This window comes from Trachurus trachurus, assembly GCF_905171665.1.
Source record: "Trachurus trachurus genome assembly, chromosome: 11".
NCBI lineage: Eukaryota > Metazoa > Chordata > Actinopteri > Carangiformes > Carangidae > Trachurus > Trachurus trachurus.
The window spans coordinates 26091868-26115327 of record NC_139904.1 but is presented as its reverse complement, the minus strand read 5'-3'; the positions used below and the strand labels follow the sequence as shown (position 1 = coordinate 26115327).

The 23460-nt window shown below is 41.0% G+C and overlaps 1 protein-coding gene across 1 annotated transcript in view; it reads right to left on the bottom strand.

The window, feature by feature from the left end:
- Positions 1-23460, bottom strand: part of adgrb2 (adhesion G protein-coupled receptor B2) — a gene marked incomplete at its 5' end in the record, with an annotated part of 155444 nt that overhangs the window by 61766 nt on the left and 70218 nt on the right. The window contains 3 exons of the mRNA XM_083981756.1: positions 16722-16765; positions 21123-21225; positions 22136-22223. Of these exons, the coding sequence (XP_083837882.1) occupies positions 16722-16765; positions 21123-21225; positions 22136-22223 (235 nt within the window). The remainder of the gene's footprint in view (positions 1-16721; positions 16766-21122; positions 21226-22135; positions 22224-23460) is intronic.

Sequence of the window (23460 nt, the reverse complement as noted above, 5' to 3'; positions counted from 1 at the left end):
TCTCACCACGGGTAATGGGATTCGACATGAACACGCTGTTTTCTGGAGAAGTTACAACAGTTTTTGATATTTCCCACTGTTTTGAGGCGACTTCGCTCAGTTTGAGAAGAAAAAAAAACAAGATGGTACATGAGGCCGTGCACCAATCAAGTCTGTACAATAACTGAACAAGAATCTTATGACATTTGTGAGTTGTTTGGTCACTGATCAAATCAGATCAAACCACACCACGCACACGGTCCTGATAAAGCGGTTTGGGAAATTGCTTCTGTCTGCTGACTCTGATGTGTTTTATCGGGTACTCATAGTTGTCTACATCTTCTTTTGGTCTGCAATGATAAAGAATATTTATGCTATGATGTATTCCCTGTTTTTTTTAATAAGTAGAATATTTATTTTGTTTGTTCATTTTGTTCTTCCCTTCATACAGACTTGTAGAGCAGAAAAGGGTGAAATGTAGTCATATTGCAGACAGCGCGGTGTACACTGTTCTTTCACGGCTAATGCTTTAGTGGAGAACTTAATTACCTCCTCTCAGGCTAATAGCAATGAGTACCCTCAACAGAGTGAGTGAGAAAATTGTGTTGTCTGTATAAGGACTTTGCGACTCTTATTCAGATCTTAATATAACAATCTACAAATCACTCAATACAATGGAAAATAGGTGGGCTTTGTCTGGCAACACGCTGAGCTGAGCTTTAGTGACAACTGCACTCTGAGAAAAGATAAACTATTTGTGGTATTTATAGTCTCTCCAGATCAATTTTGGTTACGAGCATTTAGATAAATACTAGGCAGACACCAAAAAATTATGAAAAATATGGAACAACTCTTGCCCTTTTGTCATGGTTGCTTAATTGACACATACAGTATGTCCCAATTAAAGGTTTTTTTCTTTCAAGGCTAAATTTGAAGGCCAAATGTATCACAACAGCAAGACCAGGCTACATCCTTCTACTAGTGGGCAATGAAAGTTCCAACAGGTGGATCTGCCCAAGAGCCTGAATATTCTACTCTTACATGAGTATGTATCTAAACGGTGGCTGACAGTGAAACTATTAAAACCACATTCCTTTGCAAAAAAAAAAAAAAAAAAAAAAAACAACAACCCCCCCCCCCCCCAAAAAAAATACAAAAATACAAAAAACAAACAAAAAAAACATGTTGTCTAGGTTAGGCAGATGTTTTGGTAATAATAGTAATGTCATGATAATAACAGGGGTAGATGGGATAGCAATCGACCTCAATTACGAAGGGCCAGTCCTTTGAAGAGTGAATGCTGCCCCTGAATTGAAACACAACTAATGTGTAACCAAAGGAGGCTCAGCAATATCACATATCATACTGATGTGATGATTATGTTCATCCAAATGTATTTTTTGGGTTATTTTATCATAAATCTGACACAATGTGTGAGGATCTTTTCTTTGCAAACATATTTTTTGCTGATTATATGTTCATTACCAACACATTCTGTTCTGTAGTACACACTGCACAGATTTTCTCAAGGCACTTTGTGAGTATGACAATAAACTACAAACAAACTTACAATGTAGCTCAGTGATTTGCATATTCTGTACTCTGAATGAACAATGAATTATTTGTGCATCTCAACAATACAAATAAAACAAAGAATGTAGTCGTTATGTCTTTTCTTCTTCTGTCTGTCAAACTGTTGAGAAGTGTATGGACAACCTGCCAATTAAAGACGGCATGTTAACCAGAGCATCGTGCTACACTTCACTCAAACACAATCAGTCAGTGTAACGGCAAATGACAAAGAATGTATCAAGTGTATATTTCAAAAGTATATCTGGGCATGGAGGAATGCACACTAAACTAGATGAACATGCACACACACACACACACACTCGGAGTCAATTCATAATGTCAGTAATGAGATGTGAGTATAATTCCCTGATGATTATCATCCGAACAGTGACACTTCAAAGACTGAAGATCGGAAAACGAGTCACAGCAGTGAAGCTCAGAGACAGCTTGACAGGTAGCAACATGGTGCACAGCTTTGTGTGTTTATGTGTGTGTGTGTGGGGGGGGTCAGAGAGGGAGGGGGCGGGGTAGAGAGAGCGACAGGAACAGAGGGAATGAGCGGATATGTGCACTTGTTACTTCTTATGAGGAAATCCTCCAAAGTGTGTTCACTTTGTGAGGTATTTTTAGTGTTTTTCAGCTTCTTTAAAAGAAGCCCCCCCAAACACCGATACATGTGGATTCCTGTGCTTATAATGATTCATCTGAACTAAAAATGAATAGAAAACATGTCACTGAGATGTAAAATCCCAACAGATGTCAAGTTAAATATTTACAAATGGCTTCACCACACAAGTACAACATAGCCATGTGGACTGTTAGTGTTCATGCATTAATGATTGCATGTTGCATGGACAGACAGCGGAAGTGTTATATACCGATTTATGCATGTTGGTTCACTTATAGACACATGTGAAGGCGTGTGTGCCCCATTTCCTACAGTAACACAGCAATGCGACAAAGACGCACACATATCAAGTCTTCTGTGACAGTTTGGCAGCAAAGAGGAAGTTCGGGTGATGAGAAACTGTCTGACAGCTCACAACAGGGGGTCGCTGAAGATTACACCAACACGCCACGCACAAATGCACATCCTACGTGACCTCTTTGCTTTTTGGCTGCAGAACTTCCAGTTTAATTGACTGCTGCCCCTCGTCTAGTTAATCTGGATTTGATTGTTGGTTTTGACTGCCTTCTAGCAAAAAAAAAAAAAGGCCAGCTTTGAATTTGTCTAATTCTTTTTTCACCCACAAAGAAAAAACAAGCCACTCCAGCTGCTGCAGGGAACACAAACTGCTGCCCCGCTGGGATCATTGAAACATTAGATTATCAGTTGGGCTTAGCTTGTGAGGAAAGATTTAAAGGACATTGCTCCTGTTTTGCTTTTGTTATAGCATTTGAATGAGACTGGAGCTGCTGGCGACTCATCTTATTGTGGAAAACAGGTACCAGATGTACAAACAGGTGCACATATCAGTATGGTTGGTTTATTGGCTATGGATCCCAAACGTATATACTGCAAAGCTATCACGCTGGCATTAAAAAAAAAAAAAAAAAAGCAACGTGTAAATATTGTACATAGCATCATACGGTTTCCTGATGTGTTGATAATCGACACATCTGTTGTTTGGTGTGGATTTCAACAAATAAAGTTTTATCAAATGGGTGTTAGTTTGCAGAGGTATTTATCCCTCAGTGCACTTGGAGTTTGAACAGACTATAGCTCAACAAGTGGTACTGTGAGGCTTCACTGAGGCACAGTCTAAATGAGTTTATCACATCTATAATGTGTAATGTTCATCAACTGTATGTTGTATTTTTGTGAACTTTTCGTGCTCCACTCTGTCAGTCTGTGACAATGTGCAATTGTGCTGTGTTTTTAAACAGATAAATTGACAACTTTAATTAACTATGCCTGAATAATAATAATTCTTATTATTATTACTACCACACACCTCCGTTTCTAAGTTCAATGATAACATTCTAATTGATGTGATTTCAATTACTGTTCGACTTCTGTTAATTTTCTTCTTGATGACTTCACGTTATAAATAACTGCGGCTGAGATATTAAATCTATATCTCTAAAAACTCCACTTCAGTCCTGTATTTTACACACTTGTTGATTATGATTAAACTCATGATACAGTATAAACCAAAGGTCAGCTGAAGGTGACATGTTTGAACAAAATGTCATGGTACTCAGGCCAGCTCTGTAGCTGAGACATTTCACTGCAGATTTTTTTAATGCAGATGTCAACAGCATGGTGATGCCGAAGGAGAAGCATCCTAGTACTTCTGTCGGTGGTGGATTAAGCAACCAACTGACTGACTGACTGACATCCCTACAGCCTCATTGTTTGCATGACTAAAGAGAAATTGCTGTCCAATTTTCTCCATAAATGATTGTTAAATGACGTAGCTGCTGTTAAGAAAAATAGGAAAATTCTTTCTAAACAACAGAGTAAATTGACCTTTTATGTCTCGCTCAGAAAAGAATTGGTGCCAACTCTTGACTGAAAGGGCAGCGCTATGAAAGCCAATTGCCCCCCTGTTAAACAACAAAAAAAGGTTAAACATGCTTTGAATTCTGAAAACTAAAAGGCTTGATGTCAAGTCACATCTGCCTGGCCCACTGAGCAATGTTTCATCTTTTGCAGGAAAAAAAAATGACACATCTGTGAGGGGAAGGTACAGAGAGTGTCGATTAACATGCACCTTAAACCTCATGATGCACACAATCTGCATTTTACACTTTGAGCACATTTGTCTCACTCTTTTTTTTTTGAAGCAATCTAGTAACTGCTAAGCGTTTAACATCAGAAATGTTGTTCTACATAGCTGTCACTGATGTAATAAAGATTAACATCCTCAGCTAATTTTAGCTGCTGGCAAATGCTGTCAAAACTGATTCACAAGATGACTGTGGCCAAAATATATAGTTTTGCCCATTTCCATTTGATATTAGCTATAACTGTATGCCCTGTGTCCATTAGTCAGCTCCTCATTGCTCATTTCCCGCTGAGTGTGCCGTCAAATATGTCCACAATATTTGCCATTGTGTCATCAGTGAACGGAAGGGTAAACACGTACGGGCATTACACAGGAGGATAATATTAAAATGTGGAAGAGGAGAGCTAAATGCAAAGAGACACAGAAGGCACTGAGGGATAGCAAAATTAGCCTGCCGTTCTGACTGCCTGCTTTACAAATTCAGTAGCATGTAAATCCCAGGAACTTGTGTCTTATTTTGGAGAGAATTATTTTTTTAAAGGTTTAGTACGTGATATGGTGAAGCACAGTGTATAACCAGTGTTTTTTTATTTTTTATTATTAAAAACTTTGAGTATAGTTAGCTGTGTTCGAAATCACCCCCTATCACGGATGTAGTGCACTTATCCATGTATTTTCTACTCCAATATGCAGTCGTGTTTTGCCAGAGAAGAAGAGCAAGATAATTAGCATGTTAGCTACAATTTCTTTAGGTTATTTACCAGTAAACTCCTCAGACGTATTTGCCTTCGCTCCGTTTGCCTCGCCTGAGGAGCAGGAGTTGGGCAGCAGCATCGGAACAATAACAGGCATCATTAAATCAATCTAGTAAAGAAACTGTAGTAGAATATGTAGTAAATACGAGCTTACGAGCTAAGCTAATAGCCACAGTTCACATGCGGGCCGTTACAGCTCACGGTCGGGACTCGGGACACACAACAGTAGTTGTGCCCGAGAAACACAACCACGCAGAATCACATCCTTGTCTTATTTAAAATGTGTACATTTTTGTACCTTATGTTTTTATCTATTTATGCGCCGTTTATGGGTGGCAATAATTTCGTCATGCTTTGTATGATGACAATAAAGATATCTAATCTAATCTAATCTAAAATGTTCCCGCAAGTGTCCAGGTTTTTTAAATTTTATTTTTATGTGTCCGGTTTGTTTACATGATTCTCTGCGCGTTTGCAATACGTTACAGCAATACCTGGCGCATCTGCTGACGCAACCACGTTCAGAAAATGACCGTGTAGTGTCCGAATTCTCCTCCCGTCGTTCCCTACATCGTGTACATGATGTAGTGCACTATATCATATACACAATGTAGTGGGATAGGGAGTGAGTGAATGAGTGGATGATTTCGAACACAGCTCTTGTCTAATATACAGTGACAGCTGATGATACATAAAGCAAAACAGAGAGTTAATTAGTTATAAATAGAAGTAGGGAGGAAGGAGAGGGCTTGTTGTTACAGAAAAAAAAAACTTTTATGGATCACAGAGGTTAAGTGGCCTTGAGAAGACATGCAGATACCAATGTGTGAAAACTCTTCACTGTGTCAGCATCACACAACACACACAGAGTCAACAATGTGCCGCATCGTGCTGCATTAAGATTACACACTGCGTAGTGTTCAATACCTGTACCGTAGTGTAGTGTGTCAGTACCTTGTGCATGCTAGTTGTTGCTCCCTGCATCTTGTTTAGCAGCAAACTATTTCCTGTGATTCTTTAGAAAGATTAACAGATTCTAGGACATGGACGCCCCCTCCTCCCATCAGGTGCGTTCACTTAGCTCATAGCAGTAAAGTCACAGGTGTAAATAATCAAATTAACGAGGGCTGAGTTCCAAGTTGCGTCAGTTCCAGCTTCCTGGTATTGTGGCATGATGTCCCACTATCATGATTTAGTGGGACACTCGGAAAGAACAGAGCCACAGCTAATGCCATTAGTGACACCTTTGATTTTCCTAAAGGTCACTACTGCCATAATGTCTCCATTTATGTTTAACCTTTCACCTTCGCAAAGGTCAAATGAGCAAAAATAACTGAAAGGGCCACCAAGCACCAAACATCTGTTTTCAATGACTCCCAATAATGGTTTGACCTTTCCTAATGAACTCTATAGAGTCGAGCAGATTCAAATTGGACGATTCAAAATGTCTTAAACTGTGCATTTTTAATCATGTCACAATTTGTTGTAGTTTAGGGGAGGACACAGAGGTTAGGACATCCTGAGATCTTGGCCCAGCTGTCTCTCACTATGTCAAAAGCAACATCCTGTGTTTTAATCTGCCTGTGGAATTGTCATGTGTTGTCTCTTAATCTGTCTCTCCCAGGTTTTCCTAAAGCTCAACAGTATTACTGTACATTTGTAACAAGTTAGGTAAAGCATCACCATATTTTTACATTTAACTCTATTTAATTGTAATTTTTACATTTAAATCTTTATTTTTGCATTTTTCCCATATCCAGTTAATAAATTATTGAGGTTTTCTGACAAATTCCCCAATTATTTCCACACTGGAGACTCAGAAGACTAAACTGAGAACATCCAAGTGTGTGCTATGCATGTGTAGTGTAGTGTGTCATTTGCCAAAGCGCTTGAGGGAAATCTGAAGGCCAAGTGGAGTAAGTTTTGATCCAGTTTTTAAACATTTATGTGTGAGATCCAACACATTTTTTTTACTTGTTATTACTGAGTCTGCCTCAGACATTTGAGAGACAGACCATCTTACATTTTATGGCGCACATATTTTTACTCTGAGTATATTGGATGTGTCTGATTATGTCAAATGTCAGATTTAAAGAACCAATTCAGTGATGATGGGTTTCACATTCAACATATAGGCAGTGCATATTGGCCTTTTACTCCCAATACATCTCAGAGGCACTGAAGCAAATCTCCATGTGACACAAATCATCTGTACTCACTCAACTCCCCATACCGGCTATTATGAAGCATTGACCAGCACACATTTACACTGTGGTGTCTGCCACAATGTTGGCCCATGTTTGAATTTCAGTGACTTTGTGTGTCTACATGCATAAATGTATTTGACCCAGATATTAACTCTGTAGGAAGGAACTAAGCTTTCCTCTCCTCCACTGACTGATGTAAAGACGAGTCTTATAAACGCAAGACACACACTGTGAGATTATCTGAAGCTTGCCGCAATGTTTATGTGCAAGACTGTACAGCTTATGTTTCTAAATGTTATTTCCGTGGCAGTAAACCAAACACAAAATACTTTTCACTTGATCTGAGCCACATGTATATGGAATGATGCAGGGAATGGACACAAAGAAAAATCTCTTGATGCATAAATATGAAAAAAAAGTAATGGAGGAAGCCATCACAGGCTCAAAGAGACGACCACCAATGAGAAATTGTTCCTATGATGTCTATGACAGCATTATTTCTATGGTTGATAGTTATTGACTTGAATTCTTAGTTGCACATTTGCATATATCTGTGATGCAGACAACAACTGGACAGGCCTTGGATTATGTGACTTGTCATTCCCTTGGTTCATGTCATGTGAGGTTGTCACACAAAACCCTCCTCCCCGCTTCTTCCCTTATATTCGTGCGAGTCAGATGCTTTGTCATTGACCTCCACTGGCCCAATCTGCTCTCTACCATGGCCACGGGCTAATTTATAAGCTTCTTTCCCGGGATTATCTTTCTTCCTGGTGTGCGAGCTAGTGAGCAAACGGCAAAAGCAGAGATACAGGTTTCGGGCACAGCCATAAATAGCCTGCCGTTCTGACTGCCTGCATTCTGTGTTAACATGGACATGCCACATTGCTCTGAAGAAAATAGTTCCAGAGGAAATGGATTATTAGTTCTAAGTCAGAGGGAAAAAAGTATGTCTATATATTTTGTGTACAGATTTTCATATGCTGCATCTCGTAGAAAATATAGAGGGTTTATGAGAAAACTGGACATTTTCAAAGAATCTTGCCAGCGGCTCAACCGGGACACATAAGGCCAAAGGGGCAACTCTGAGTCTCACAAAGCACTAACACTATGCCTTTTCAGCCTATGCCCAGCAGCACAAAAGTAAAGAGGGCAGTGTGCAAGTCAACAAGATAAGCACAAGGCAAATGCTTTACTTAACATTAGGTTGCATATGTACAGTCCTTTATTTCCAGTGCAAAAGAATTTAGCATACAAAGCCATAAAATGACCTCGTATAGATTTTAAGGGGGTGTAGATGTTACTTACCAAGTGGCTCTTCAAAGCTACTGATCCCAGGGTCAAAACTCAGTGTATTCCAACCGCCACCCGAGAACAAGTCTTCTTCCTCACGGCTTCTAATCTAAATTTATAATACTAGTAGCGACAACTTCATCACTGTTTAAGACTTTGCCCTAGCATCAGATGTAAAGGCTGTCCCTGGCCAAATGGTAAGACACAGTGCTCCATTATACCTTCAATGGTTACATGATGATGCAAAAAAAAAAAAAAATACAAATTATCCTCAAAATAAAAAAGTTCCGACTGGATTTACTTTACCTCATCAGCCAAACTAAAAAGTAGAACTAAGTGCAAGCGGCCAACAGTTATCCACGAGGTCCAGTTACAAGAAGAAATCATAGCTTAAGTTCTGACTTTACATGGTACATAGAACTGATGAACATGTTACTGTCCTCAGCCACTGTCCTCAACATGAAGTCAAACGTAATACACTGAGAATCGAAGCTTCCATGTTAACACGGTCTCTAAGGACCATAGTGATAGCTGGGGAAATGAGCTAAGTGTCCATCCTGTCCACCGTCTGTAACGCCCAGTGGAGGCAGAGCCCACGTATAAGCCCTACTGGCCGACTCCCTCTTACTGCTTTGACTCTCTGTTTGACACGGTCTTGATCCCTTCTGCTCTGTCAGATGGAAAAGTGGAGCAAGCCCTATCAGCCCTACATCCCATCCCCTCCTCCTGGTGGCGACGCTGCTAAGTGTGTTAGTCTGCGTGTGCGTGTGTGCATGTGCATGTGTTACTGCATAAGTGTTGTGCCTGCCTGTAAAAGTGGGAAATGAATACAATTCATTTCAGATGGGAAGATAAAAAGATAGTAAACCTACTTTTTTCACAACAAAATTACAATGTCTATATTTGCATTTTAGAATTTACTGTTGCTCAGTTTTAAAAACATGTTCACTGGTCAGATCACTTGTATGATTAGTCCTACATGTAAGTACAGTAATTATCTGTGTGTAAAATTCTGGGCTATTAGATTTAACCAAATGAAGTACTATTTAAAGTCTGTGCTCTCTGCTGTCTCCTCAAGGACAACACTGATTATGTTGCAATAGTTTTATTCTATTGTTGCCATCCAATTTCAACACCTATTCATTGTGTGTAAGGTTGCAGTGTGCTGAATCCTCCCAGAATGCACCCAGCAAGAGTCTGGTCACACTACAACACATGCAGACACAAACACATTTATTAATGGGTAAATTAGATTGACCCGCCTGCTGTGAGGTGATTGTGGTAACCTGAGCCACTGCGTCACGCTCTATTTATACTATAAATTAAAATGTGGACATGCTGAGGGTGGTCTGCCGATAGATATTAAAGCTCAACAAAATCATTACGTGCAATAATGCTGCATCCACAAATCAAGACATTGTATAAAAGTATGAAAAGGAAAAACATCTGGGGCTGTGGAGTAAGGAAGACATGAGTTTATCAGACCTCTGTTGCCAACTCCTCCTCTCTGGATGAGGCTAGTAGCCTGAGGCTACAATAGCTGTTACTTGCATAACACACCAGACACTTTGACTGAACTGTCAGAGGTCAGAATGCATTGTGGGTAAGGCAGATGCCAGATTTGGACAAGGACTACATTGTCTGTGCTTTAAAAAACAGCAACAAAAAAAATGTCCATTGTGAGTCAGCCTTTGTTATACAAGTGCAATGTTGAATCAGTGCAGTAGTTTCTTTTAACAGAAGACATCTTACAACAAGCAAGTGAAGTGTTAGGTATCCAAAAAGGATAAACAACACAAATTTATTTATCCATCCAGGAGATTAATGGGTGGCGTCACAGTGCCAATATGAAAATGGAATAGTGTCATACTTGGCTGGGGTCAGAACTTGCTGCTGTGATTTTTTGTAAAAAAAATAAAATAATAATAATGTGATTACATTTTGGCCAGATTTGTATCCAGCTAGGTTTTTGGCAGCGTGAGGATTATACCTTTGACTTTTTACTTCATTTAAAGTTGAGACCTGTCTGTGCCAACGCTGATAGCGCTGCCAGATCAGTCTGAGCCCAAAGCAAGCCTCAATCTACCGTGTCAGATTGAGGATGTTAGAGCTTCTTGTGCTGCACACCAGGCCATTATTGGTGGTGGGGCAGGGTGGCTATAAGGGACGGGCAGGGTGGAGGGGCGCCTGGGTCTTTAACCACTGATCCCCGATCAAGCTGAAGACCACTGGGGATTAGAAATAGGATTAAGCTTTTCACAAGCTTACTGTCATCCATCCATCTAAAGTGTATATTACATTCATCTAAATAAACATCTAACTACTGGGTCATATTTTTAAACATGCTTCAAAATGAGATTGCTTAGTCCTCTGCCTACGATGGATCATTACTTAGGGGCCGTCCATACGAACGGGGGTATTTTTGAAACTGAGTGTTTCTCTGCGCGGTTTGGCCTGTCAGCCACACGTAACCACAGTTGTGGGCTCCTGAAACCGGACTTTATTGTAACCAGAGTCCAGGGTGAACTTTTTCGAAAAGTCCGGTTTCAGCAATCGTGTGTGGACAGGAAAACCAAGGAAAACCGCAATTTCTTGTCGACGTTGTTTGACGGTGTCACACTGTGGGAGGGTAAACAGTAAGTTGTATCCATGGAGACTTGTGGAGCACTCTAGACGTGACCAGCTGACGGAGTTGCTGTTACTGGTGCTATTTAGCATTTAGCATAGCCATTATTGTTTTTCGGGTGTAGGTACCAAATGTGTCCGGGCGTAATGCATTACATTTACGTGGATGGATGCTACAGCGGATGTTAGCAAAGTTAGTCACTTTGCCCCATAGTAGCCTAAATATTGGACTCATTTGTCACAAGACACATCTCTTCTGAACAGTTTGACACGAACATGGCAATCTTCAGACGGACAATTCAGGAGAAGATGAACTTTGTTCAAGAACTGTCTCTGTCTCAACAACACACTCTCGCGAGATTTGGAACAGATCTCCTAGGCAACGTCAAACAAACATTCGTGAACGTCCGCGCTAATTACAGTATTTTAATCATTTTCGTAATTAGCTGTGTAAATGTTTAATGTTATCATAAGAAAATATAAATAGCTCACATTCGTCTACCTACAATTTTTATAAATCCTCACGACCAATCACGATGTGCCACGTCATCGCAAGTCGCGGCCACGGACAAATCTGACAGCCCGGACACATTTGGTAACTACACCGGTATGACATTTTCCAGTCTTGTGATTGGCTAAAATGGCCTTTCCTGTTAGGAGTGCTATCGCCACCTACTGCTTTGGCATGTGCATGTCATTGTTTGAGGCAGATTTTGCGGTTTCATGTGGACAGAGATATTTTTTATCACACCAGTGATGTGGACAGGGGCCATAAAAGTTTGGTTTCACCGTGTAGCCGTGTGCGTGTGGACTAGGCCTTAAGCTTTGTCATTTGTATTTAAGTATGTTTCTTCTCTGCTTATTAAAAATGGAATGTGAAATGTTTGAGTGATGCATAAATCCATGTTTGCGTAGGCTAGTATAATGTATTTCAGATGGCAGCACGCAGGCAGTTTGTTCTGATTGAAAAAGCAGCCGTTATAGTATAGAATCTGTGCAGTACATCTGGCAGTGGTGTGTATACACTCTAATGGAGGCAAAGTAATCTGTAATTCAACAGATATAAGATAAGTGCTCCATGGTTCAGTGTGTGAGTGTGTCTATATATATGTATATATGTTAGTGGCGTATCAGGCAATATCCCATGGAGGTGCAGTGAGGGTCAAAGCACAGAGATGCCAAAGGCAAGGTCGGCAACTGCATACAGTAGTAAAGAGAAGCTGAACGCCCATCATCATCTCCATCTCCCATGGACGAGAGAGAGAGAAAGTTAGTGAGGCAGCATATGAGACAGAGTTTGGAGAAAGAACCCAACGAGGAGAAGCGACAACAACTTTGGTTATTCACGTCTCATCTCAGTGCTCTGTATGCCTCAAAACATAATCAGAAAAATTTGTCCATTTTACCCATAAATAGGCTCCTTTGCCTCCACTAACCTGAGCTCCCATTTTTCCGAAGCCTGTAAAACTTTTATGAGCGCTAAACATAACAGTATCTATTTGAGCCAGCGAGGCAAATGAAAACAGGTTGAGAGTAGGTTGAGGAGACAGGCACATGGGGGAAGACGGGGAGGGATGACGAGCACTACGAATTGGGTGGGCAGATGGTGCCGACATATGGGCCTGTTAGGGGCAAAATAAATAAATAAACACTCACACATAAATACTGAGATGAACTGTGAGCGCCACAAACTGTTGGCCAACTTAGCCAGCTGAGAGAGATAGGAGAAAGAAACCATTGAAATTGCTTGCAGATTTGTAAATAGACCGCCACTGCTGAAAAAGCGTGTGTGCATACGCAATTGTGATGGTGATGATAGGCTATAGAAATGTGAGCCTTCATCTTCAAGGAAGTATACATTACCCATATATGCAAACTCAGAGGGGAAAGATACACATAGATTCTTGTGATCTAATTTCCTCATGTGGATGCATCTGTATGCACTAAAAATAATCTCCACGTACAGGTTAGAGAGCGACAAAGTTATTTTCCCCATCTCTGAGCCGAACATCTTTTCTTCTGCTGTCTGCTTCAGCAGCTGCCGTGTTTGCCCTCCCTCCGCATTGCTATCTATACATTCTCCACCTCTCGTCTGCCTTCTGCTCAACCTCAAAGCCCCGTGGCTCAGTTAGAGAGACAGCCAGGTTTAGAGAGGTGATATCCTCCAGCAAACAAACGGCTGCTTTGTACAAGATGTTCCCTGCCCGCATCACCTGCTCGCTTTCCGCCCGGCTCCATGCAGCCTCCGAGATCTACTGCCCAGCCGGCACAGAAGAGCAAATGGAGGAGGGCTAAAATACAGATGCCATGCAGTCAGTGGATATATTCATATTATTTTTGGTCCCTGCGTAGGCGTCTGTACAGTATGTACTCTATATGATCTAATTCATGTACAGATGTTTGTGTGCATGTATATAAATTCTACATGGTAGCATCAGATTACAGAACTAATACTCTCTCTTTTTTAACAGTTGACTGGGCTTTTCAGTCTCACACCTTTTCCTCGCATCATCTGTGCACCAAAAGAGCATGTTTACACAGAGAGCAGGAATAGCAATAACAGCAGTAATATGGGATCCAAATCATCAGGCAGCTTCTGGGATTTAAATTAGAGCATTCTTGTGCTGTTGGCATCAGCCTTCACCATGCTATCAAAAGGATTCTGATTGCATATTAAATTGAATGTGGTTATTTCTAATTTTGACATATGTTTTGGTCACTGTGTTTACATATCCGTGTGTAGCCCCGTCTGTGCGTGTCTGTAAACAGTAAACACATTACCTAATCCCTAGCAAATATATTTGGATGTTTACCCATTTTCCTCTCGGTGTTGAGTATTTTTGGTTGATAGACAGTGCCGCCACCTTGTCACTTTATATTCTGTTTGGCTTCCTGTCCTCGTAATGTTAATTTGATTGCAGCTGTAATCTGCCGGCTACTTAATTGACTTTGCTCAGCTTTGTGTCGCTTCTACCTTGATGGAGGAGGGTCGTTTGATAAGTTACTATGTCTTATCCTCTCTGTGTGAACCCACACTCCCACATTCTCTGGAGAGTCTTCCTGAAGAACTGGGTGAACTAATGTGATCTCGAGGGAAAGGCTGAGCTAACCAGAATTTTGCTGTCATCTGTCTTGTTGTCAGAGCAGACAGGGAGGTATGCTGTGATGGCCCCCTGACAAATTCAATTCTTATTAAAAGCCATTTGCTCTGACGAAGCATCATCTGTCAAATCTGTCTGCTAAAAGCTTTTTGGAGCTTTTAATGGCATCACGGGGTCGTCATCACCAGATGAATTTGAGGCTGTTGTCATGGAACTGTGCATGACTGAACTGTCAAACACAACTTTAAAGCCAACACAGACACGAAGTTCTGAAAAGTGTTTGGAGCATCATCTGCTAATGGCGACCATGGGATGTGGCTAAAAGCTCCAAAACAAGAAAGTGGATGTAACCTTGAGGAGGAGTGGGCAATTAACCGAAAAAGCATCGAGTAGAACCTACATTTAGTTTGCAACCTCTTATGTTCACATGCCTTCACAACATTATAATAACGTCAGTCTGCATCCACTCTAAAAGAAGCTGGCGATATGGATGACATGGGCAAACCTTAGGCTTCAACCCAGGCAGCCTATGTGTTAGTCGGGCATAGTCTAGCTTCAGTAAGGATGGAGCACACACAAATACTGCAGAAAAACTAGTTCAGCACGCTAAAAACACCACTTTCTTAAATCACTTCACCAAAAAAACACATTACGAAAGTGAGAGACCCAGTGCTAAAGTAATCATGAATCTTAATCTTGGTAAAAAAAAAAAGTTAGAAAATCATACAGTCCAGTGCTTTAAGTGGGAAAAAATAAGTGCCGGTACTCCCCTTTTCAGCTGTTGGCTGGTAAATTAGGCGGTGGGCGGTCGATACCAGCACATCATTACAGTAAGTGACAGGCTACATTCAAATATGATGCTGATTAAAACGTTCAATTGAACTTTCCAGAAAGATTTTCAGGAACAGGTATTTTCTTGTTAAATCCATCTGTGAATAATATGAAGACAAATGAATCAGTGTTTGTTATTTGAAGTTTACCCACTTCATAAAGTGTCTCTATCCTGTCCTAATTGACGTTTCTTTTCCATCAACAAATTATTTCCAACATGAGTTTATTCAATGCTACAGTAACTGTTTCTACAGTAGGAACAGCACCGTTTACAACAGTAAAGTCACAATTACCTCAGGAACAAATTAAAATTTTTCACTAAAATCAAGCTGGATGAGCGATTCATCCTGTTGCTGCTGTGATTCACTACATTCATAGCCTAATGTTAGACAGCGGCTTAGGGGCTGGTTGGTCTCAGCTACAAGTTTTGGTGATTTGTGGCCAGATAGACAGCCTCCACAGACAGCTATCATTTAGCTTGTTTTAACAAGCTGACTGCAACAGCTTCACAATGTTTCTCTATAACAGCTTCCATTTTACTGTTCTCTTAGCCAAACAAGCATTTTGGGAAATATGACTCAGTGGACTACTAGTTAGTGGGCTAAAATCTCCGTACCGGTGCATACCCACTTAAAGCACCGAGTCCAGCCCTAACCTTGAGTAATCAACTATCAAGGGTATTTCAGTTGTTCTACCCACTGTGCTCCCAATTTATGGTAATATTTAGACAACTCAACATAAGAATCTGAAAAAATCCGTGATCTTGTCTTAATATGGAAATGGTCAATTCTGACCAGGAGCATCAGAGCTTTGTTTTTCTCAATAACAAAACCGCAACACTAACCAAGTGATTTTGTGTCAACATGCTGACCACCAACACCAACTCCCCACCCATGAATTCTGGGCAGTTAAATGTTGTCACACTTGCTCGGTCACTGTATATTACCTCCAAATAAAATGCATATAACAGGACAGTGGGTTGCATTTGTTCAGTTATGCTCCCATGGGTTGAAGACATGGGCCATTAAGAGCAGTTTACGATGGTGAAAGCACAATCAGACCATGACCTAAATCTAGCCCCTGATGTAATGGTACTGAACGAGTTTGAGTTTGTTATTGACAAATAGAGTAATCACTATGTGGGTTAATGGTTATAATTGCATGATCGATTGTGCTGGTTTACATTTGTGCGCTTGGTGGTCCACTATACAGAGCAAACAATGTGAACATGTCAGTGGCCTACATAGACGAACAAGAGAAAACCCATTAACTAGAAACTAAGGCTTCAGGTCATCAGTGACATAGAAATGGACCATTCAGGTTTGAGCAGTCAGTAGAATACAGAATTGAACAACAATATGCAGTACTCAGAGATTGTGTGCGACTCTACTTTGGAGCGATTAGGAACACAGAGAGAATAGTGTTTGTTCTCACTGGCTGATTTAATTAATACTAACACAGGGAACTTCATTAGACTGTTTTCAGTTCATTAATAAAATGAATCTGACTGGGCATGAGCACAAACATGATCTGCATCTATAAACACACATAAACACATACACATTACAGCACTATACCGACACATTTACGTGAATACGAGTATCAGAATTTTTAAGGGAAACTTACGGGTTGCCATAGTCCCAGACAACGCACTGAGGATCTGATGTACCCTGCAAGATACAGGGGAGGGGAGAGAGAGGGGTGGGGGAGAGGGGGAAGAGAAGATAAGCTGTTATTGCCAGTCGAGAGGAGAGTGAATGAGAGAGGGAGAGGAGACAGAGTAGCTCATTGCCAGAGGAGAAAGAGTGATGCTGCATGGGCGATGGAGAGAGGTAAACAGACAAGGAAAGAGAGGGATTGAGACAGACAGTGGGAGGGAGGGAGGGATGGAGAAAGAGTCATTGTCAGGGGATTGAGCAGCAAATAGATGCGGCTGCTGCAGAAACAGAGAAGGTGTGCGAGACAAAAAAAAAAGAGAAAAGCCATTTCATGAACGGTAATACAGAGCAGGCCGGGGTCCTGTTCTTTACTTTAATCCAACTGCAGTGGAAAGTTATAAAGTACACAGTAAGTAACAGAAAGTATGTAAACTATGACGTATTAAAATGTAATTAAATGTATTGCCTTTTCGGTGTGCGTGTAAAGTTCTAAATTCAATTATCTATCTATCTCTAAACATCCTGGTTGTGTTGAAGGAATTGATTCAAACATGTAAAAAAAAATATTTTAACAGAGATAAAAAAAGGCATGTAATCTTTTAAAGGCGGCTTAACGCTGGTGATTTCAGTGCAGTCTTAATTCATTGACCCATTGCGACCAAAAGCCAATGACCAGGGTCGACTAGCAGGTGAATCATCTGGTAATCAAAGCTCAGTGATGCATAGCGGCGAAGTAAGACCCGCCATGACTCAATTGGTGAATCAATGGTAGGATCGATATCCTTAACTGACTCATCACAACTTGTTCCACTGGTGATCCTCAGTGATCTTGCCTGCGCCCATTCAACCTGTATGCCTCATTTGGCCCAGGACTGGATTAGAATTGGTTTTTCAGGTGAACCTTTTGTGGGTCCCTGATCTGGATCAAAGGGTATTTTCCTCGTGTTCATTTGTGAATCTAAATAATTGAAAGACCCCAATTGGTGTCTTTCGGCTCAGAATGATAAACGGACCAATACACCTTCCAGGTCCTTTAGAGTGCGAGTGAGTGATCAGGATCTTTATTAACTGCCCATGTGTGGGATGCAATTCTTCTAGTGTGCTGGTGCAGAGGAGTCTGTTGGTCCTTCCTCACTCTTACATCAAGCACTTTGCCTTTGAGCTCCCCCTTATGGCAAAGGAGATTATAGCAGTAATTCCACAGGCAGACTGTTATGTCCACTATAAAAGATGATGTCCACTGTGAGAAGACTCACTGGAACCTGAGAGGATTTGAGGAAATAACCTTATCTTGACTGAAGTGCAAACAGAAAGTCTTCTGAATATCAACAGCGTTTTAAGTAAAAGGAGAGAGAAGGAGCCGATCCACACTATGAGGATTTATTTCTCGCAGGCAAGGTCACCTCCTGAACAGTTCCTAACTGATCTCCCATGAATTAGTGAATGGAGTGTGTCTCTTCATAGTGTGAATCAAGAGGACGGGATGATGCAAGGTTTACACACTGGATCAAAGGCTATCTGACACAGATTGATGGATGACAGCGCTTTGTTCTGCTTCACATGCAGAACACTGTCACCAACATTAGATGTCCCTGGGCATGCATTAGCGTGGGTGTTGCTCTGTTAGCATTCAGCTATCAATCAGCAGGCATCACGGTGACTGTATGCTACAGCGGGACTGACATCCACGTACTCCCACAATGTCTGTCTCCTCTTTAGTGCCGATACGTTGCATAATGACAGCGTCTGCTCGACTGATGCCTCTCAAAGGGAGCAGCGTGTGTCTGATTCTAACAGCTGCATTTATGGACGGTAATAATGGAGTCTAGTGTAACTGCTCTGTCTGTTTTCTTTCTCTCTCTCAAATGGAACAGCCATTTCCTCCAAGGTGAGCGCACGGAGTGGTCATTTGTTGGTAAAAGCGCTTGGTGCATATTGGCTGTAAATGAGCTAAGGAAGCTAATCAGATGAAAGGGGCTATTGTCAGAGAAGGAGACCACGCTGGTTCAGGGAGTCTTAAAAGCCTTCCACTTCATATCAAAGATTGAAGATACAGAAAATGAAATGGAGCAGCCTGGATGATGTTTTTTGATTGATCAAAGTAAACAAGATTACAGTGAAATCACCCGAAAGGCAAATGGGTGATGTTTGTAAAGCTAACCAGAGCTGCCTTTCATAATCAAAAAGGCTCGATGAAGGATGGAGGAGGAGGGGTAACGTTTGGCATTTGGTCCACTCATCTACACGGGGCCTCCTGCTTCTTACTTCCCATTGAAAGCACACACACATGAACACAATTTGACACCAGGGAAATACATGGGGGTCTGACTGGAGCAGATGTCTTCACAGTGAAGACATGACCACGTACAGAGAACCCACTTTCTTGCCTCCTCTGGTGCTCGTCTGCTGCAGGAGCTCAGCATTTTCTGATGAAGTTGGGGCCAGTACAGAAGCTTACTGCATTGCCTTACTGAAGTGTGAATTTTCCCATTGTCGTCTGGCAGTATTGGTAAGAAGTTTCAACAGAGGCAAAGATCAATACCTATCTATTAAATATACATTTGGTCAACTGCTGGTTAGCTTAGCTTAGCTGAAAACAGCAGTTAACTATTTTCTGCCTTTTATGTTTCTCCTATGAGTTCTTTAAGCCATATTGATTTCATGTTGCAATGATTTAAATCCCCGTCTATGACTAAAACCAGAAGTGCAGGTAAGATTTCAAATTAAATGATTATGCTAATCACTTGAGCCTTCAGCAGGTATGTAATTCCTGTTGTATGATTGAGTGTGTTTGAATTACTACATCACTCAACTTAACAAAGCCATATTCCTCCAGGTGGTAAATATAGTATGGCTCCCTTCCCTAGACTTCCCTAGAACCTGAACCTGTGTTAAAAACAGAAGGAAATGAGTTTTTGATGTTGAAGTGATGACACAATTTTGATGTTATATGGGAAATACTTAATCCTTTCAGGCTGGAGTTGGGATTCCTTGGTCTCTGCTGCATCATTTTTTAAAATCATTTTTCACAGATTTTATATCATTTAAATGTGAATCCCTACAAATGATAAAATATCAGCTATTCAAATGGTTGGAGTAGCCCGCCTAGGCAGCACTGGTCAAGGGTATGCATCCAGTATGTGCATCTGCCCTCCACAGACTGTCCTAGCCCTGTGCTGCACCGTGTGCCAGTGGAGCGTCTGTCCTCAGCAGGAGCCTCCGGTTAGTAGTACAGGGCAGCGTGCTGGGATCAGCATTAAGACATCATCCTCTAAACAGAGGGTGTGCAACCTGCGGTACCTCTGCTTTGCCAAAAGCATTAAAAAGCAGAATAATAGGAGGATAAAAGATAGAGGCATATAAAAGAAAAGCCATAATTATGTAATGAATCAACGTTTTAAGGCGGAGAGATGGAGTGGTGGGGGACGGAGAATTGAATACAAAGCCTTTTTAATGAAACACTGTGCAATAATTTTGACCCTAAGGTCTCGGTTGACACAGCAAGAGACTGATTTTATCGAAAGATTTTAGTATAGGTGTGTGTGTGCTGTGTGTGCGTTTGTGCTGTCTGGAGAGCACCATTAAATATTCAAGATTATTTTCAAAACTGTGACCACCTTTACACAGAAGAATGGCTAATGAAACCCACATCTTATTGAGGTCGTGAAGAGTGCCTCTCATTAAACTTGCACACTGTCCTTTCCACTGAAGACACCCCACTCGAGTCGTTTATAATAACACACTCCTCTGTAATATAAACTGAATAGGCACCAGGAGACACTGCGATATAAGGAAGTCAAAAAGGTCCACGCTTATTCAGGCAGTTCACTGAGCACTATGGTGCTTTACATCATCTCTCTTTCATCTGATCCCAGGAAACACGGGTCAGCGGGGAGAGGAAGAATCCTTTAAAGCTTTAAACAAACTTATTTTTGTGGCCAAAGCTTGTTCAATATGAGTGTATGATATATATAAAAAGTGCAAAGCCCTGCAGTGGAAAGTGCTTCATATGGAAAAATTAACATTTTGTTGCATGTAAATCTTTAATATTAATGGGAAAACAAAATGATTTTTCTGGTGGTTCGAGGTTACTCTGAATGAATCTGCAGTAGTTGAGAAAGTTTAGATGAGGAGAAAAAGAAACTGTGATAATCCCCAATATCAAATAAATACACTATGTGGGAAATGATCCAGACCTTGAAGTTTTGTAACATGTTCAGTGATCAATAGCAGATGATCACTGCACATGAACAGTTTTTAACAGCCCACCAGCTGTGGTTGGCCAGTTAAAAACACTCGCACATAAAAACAATGTGGTTGTCATGGCAGGGGGTTGGGGGGTTGGGGGGGTGGGGGGGGTTAAACGTACATTCAAAAGCGGTGACAGCTCCACCACCACCATGGGCTCGCTGGGTTCTGGCTCCGGTCGCACCGTCACCGTCAGGATCTTGGAGTTGATCACCGCAGGCGGACTAGAAAGATACAAACACACAGACACTTGGGTTTTCAGAGAAATGGACTGCACATTCAACCATGGTTTAAATTGTCTTTTTGAGTTTGAGCAACAATGTATAAAAAAAGAAAAATCTAAAAAAAAAAAAAAAAAAATACACCTACACTCAAAAACAGACATACACACCCCTCTCCTCGCTTTTGAGGGTTTTTGTGTGTCCGCAGAAATAAATAAATAAATAAATACATACATGATAAATAAATAAACATATAAATAAAAGGCTCATGAGAGAGGGAGAGAGCCAAAGAGAGTGCCTGAGTAAAAACAGAACACTGGACCTATTAACATTCAGTAGAGCTACAGGGAGAAAAGGGTTTTAACAGATCCGGCTCATCCACAACCAAGAGCACTGACCTGAATAAAAGGGCCCAGGGCCAGCACACACACCATATCACAGTGGCCTTTTGACAACCCCCTGATTTCCCCCATCCTTGATCCCCCCCCAAGTTCTATGTAAGTTTCAGAACCCATTAAGCCCATACCCATCCCAGGCCAACTAGACACTTCCAAAAATACAATGACAATGCAAAAGAAAAGGAGAGGCATCTAGGGAAATGTACATTTTTGGAGATGAAATACATTTGTCTGATAACTAAGCAGACACGAAGGGAGGAGAAAGGCAATAGAGACATTATGAGACAGAAGACAGATTGAGAATGGGAAGTAGGAATTAGATAGCGGGAGGAAGCTGCAGAAGAAAGGGCACAGAAATAGAAAGATTGTGATAATGGAAAGTAAAAAAAAACAAAGTAAAAGCAACCACATGAAAGATGTAAGCTGAAAGTTGCCTGAAAGAGTTTTTCAAAGAGTTGCAGAAAGGCAGAAAAGAAGAAAAGGATACTTCACTCATGGATATTAGAGCTACTCACTTTGGCATAGGTAAGATTTTGCCCAACGTCCGGTACAGGATGGCTCCAATGACATAGTAGATTGTTGACTCAGAGTCCGCCTCTGTCTCTGAAACACAGACAAGTGGACAATAGATCAGCCCAGACTGACAACGTGGTTCACCTTCAAAATCACCTTCAAACGCAAATTTGCAGTACAACCATCGTCCCTCTGTCCATTTGTTTATATTGTACATCTGGAGAAAAGGTTTCAGCTCTACATACAGTATGAAATACTATGCCAACTTAGTCATTTTCCCTAAAAGACAAAGAGAAGGTTTTATTCTCTCCTGTGCAGGGTAGATAAAATACAATGTACAGTTATTAGTAAGTAGTGTGAGGAAGATATTTATGTTTTAAACTGCAAATTAAAGTTGTAGCCTATATAAGTCGGAAAGATGGAGGAATCTGGGAAGGTTAGCTAAATGGTCAAATTTCTCTATACAGTATAATCTGCTATAGAGTGATGAGTGATGATATTTATCATTGATCACATACAGTATGAGCTAATATTTGCTGACCACTGCATAATTTGAAATTCATACAGTATATGACATACAAGATCCATTAGCTGGTGAAGCAGACAACTTGCAAATCAAGCTCAGTTTATATTTACTCTTAAGCTGTCGCTGACAAATGCTCTGCTCACTACATCAAAATGAGATAAGTTAGTAAATTCAAGCACATTCGCCAAGCGTATGACAGCTACAGTACATATTCCATCCTCTGACTAATTATGCTTCTGAGTTGAAAACATAGCACTGATTCAGGTGAAAGATCTTGGTGTCACACATTGGGTGCAGACACTATTTGTGTGAATTTGGTTCACTTTTAGTTTAAAGCTCACCTATTGCCCTAAAGCATCATTCAAAGAGGTAATTAACTTGAAGAAAATGAAGCAAAAGTCAAAGTGTTCCATCCCTCTTTAGACAATGTCCTTCATGTTTCAAATCCCCTTTCTTTATTTCCTTCTTTCCTCCTCCTCCTCCTCCTCAGCGCTTGCTCTTCTCATCCCCCTCTGTTGTTGTTGCTATTCTCCAACCCACTTTTCCACCATTTTTTAACACTTCTATTTTTCTGTACAAGCGCTTGCTTTCCATCTCTCCCTTCAGGGTTCTTTTGACAAGAAGAGCAGGGGCTCCCAAGGAGACGTAGTGTCCCCCTGTAAATGTCACTTTGTCTCAAGTGAGGGAGGCAGAAAGGAAGCGGAGGGGAAAGTAAGAGGGAAAGAGTTCATGTTGAGAGATGCCACTCCCTCCTTTGCCCTTTTAGGCTGAGAGAAGCGATGGAAGAGCGTCGGCAGAAAG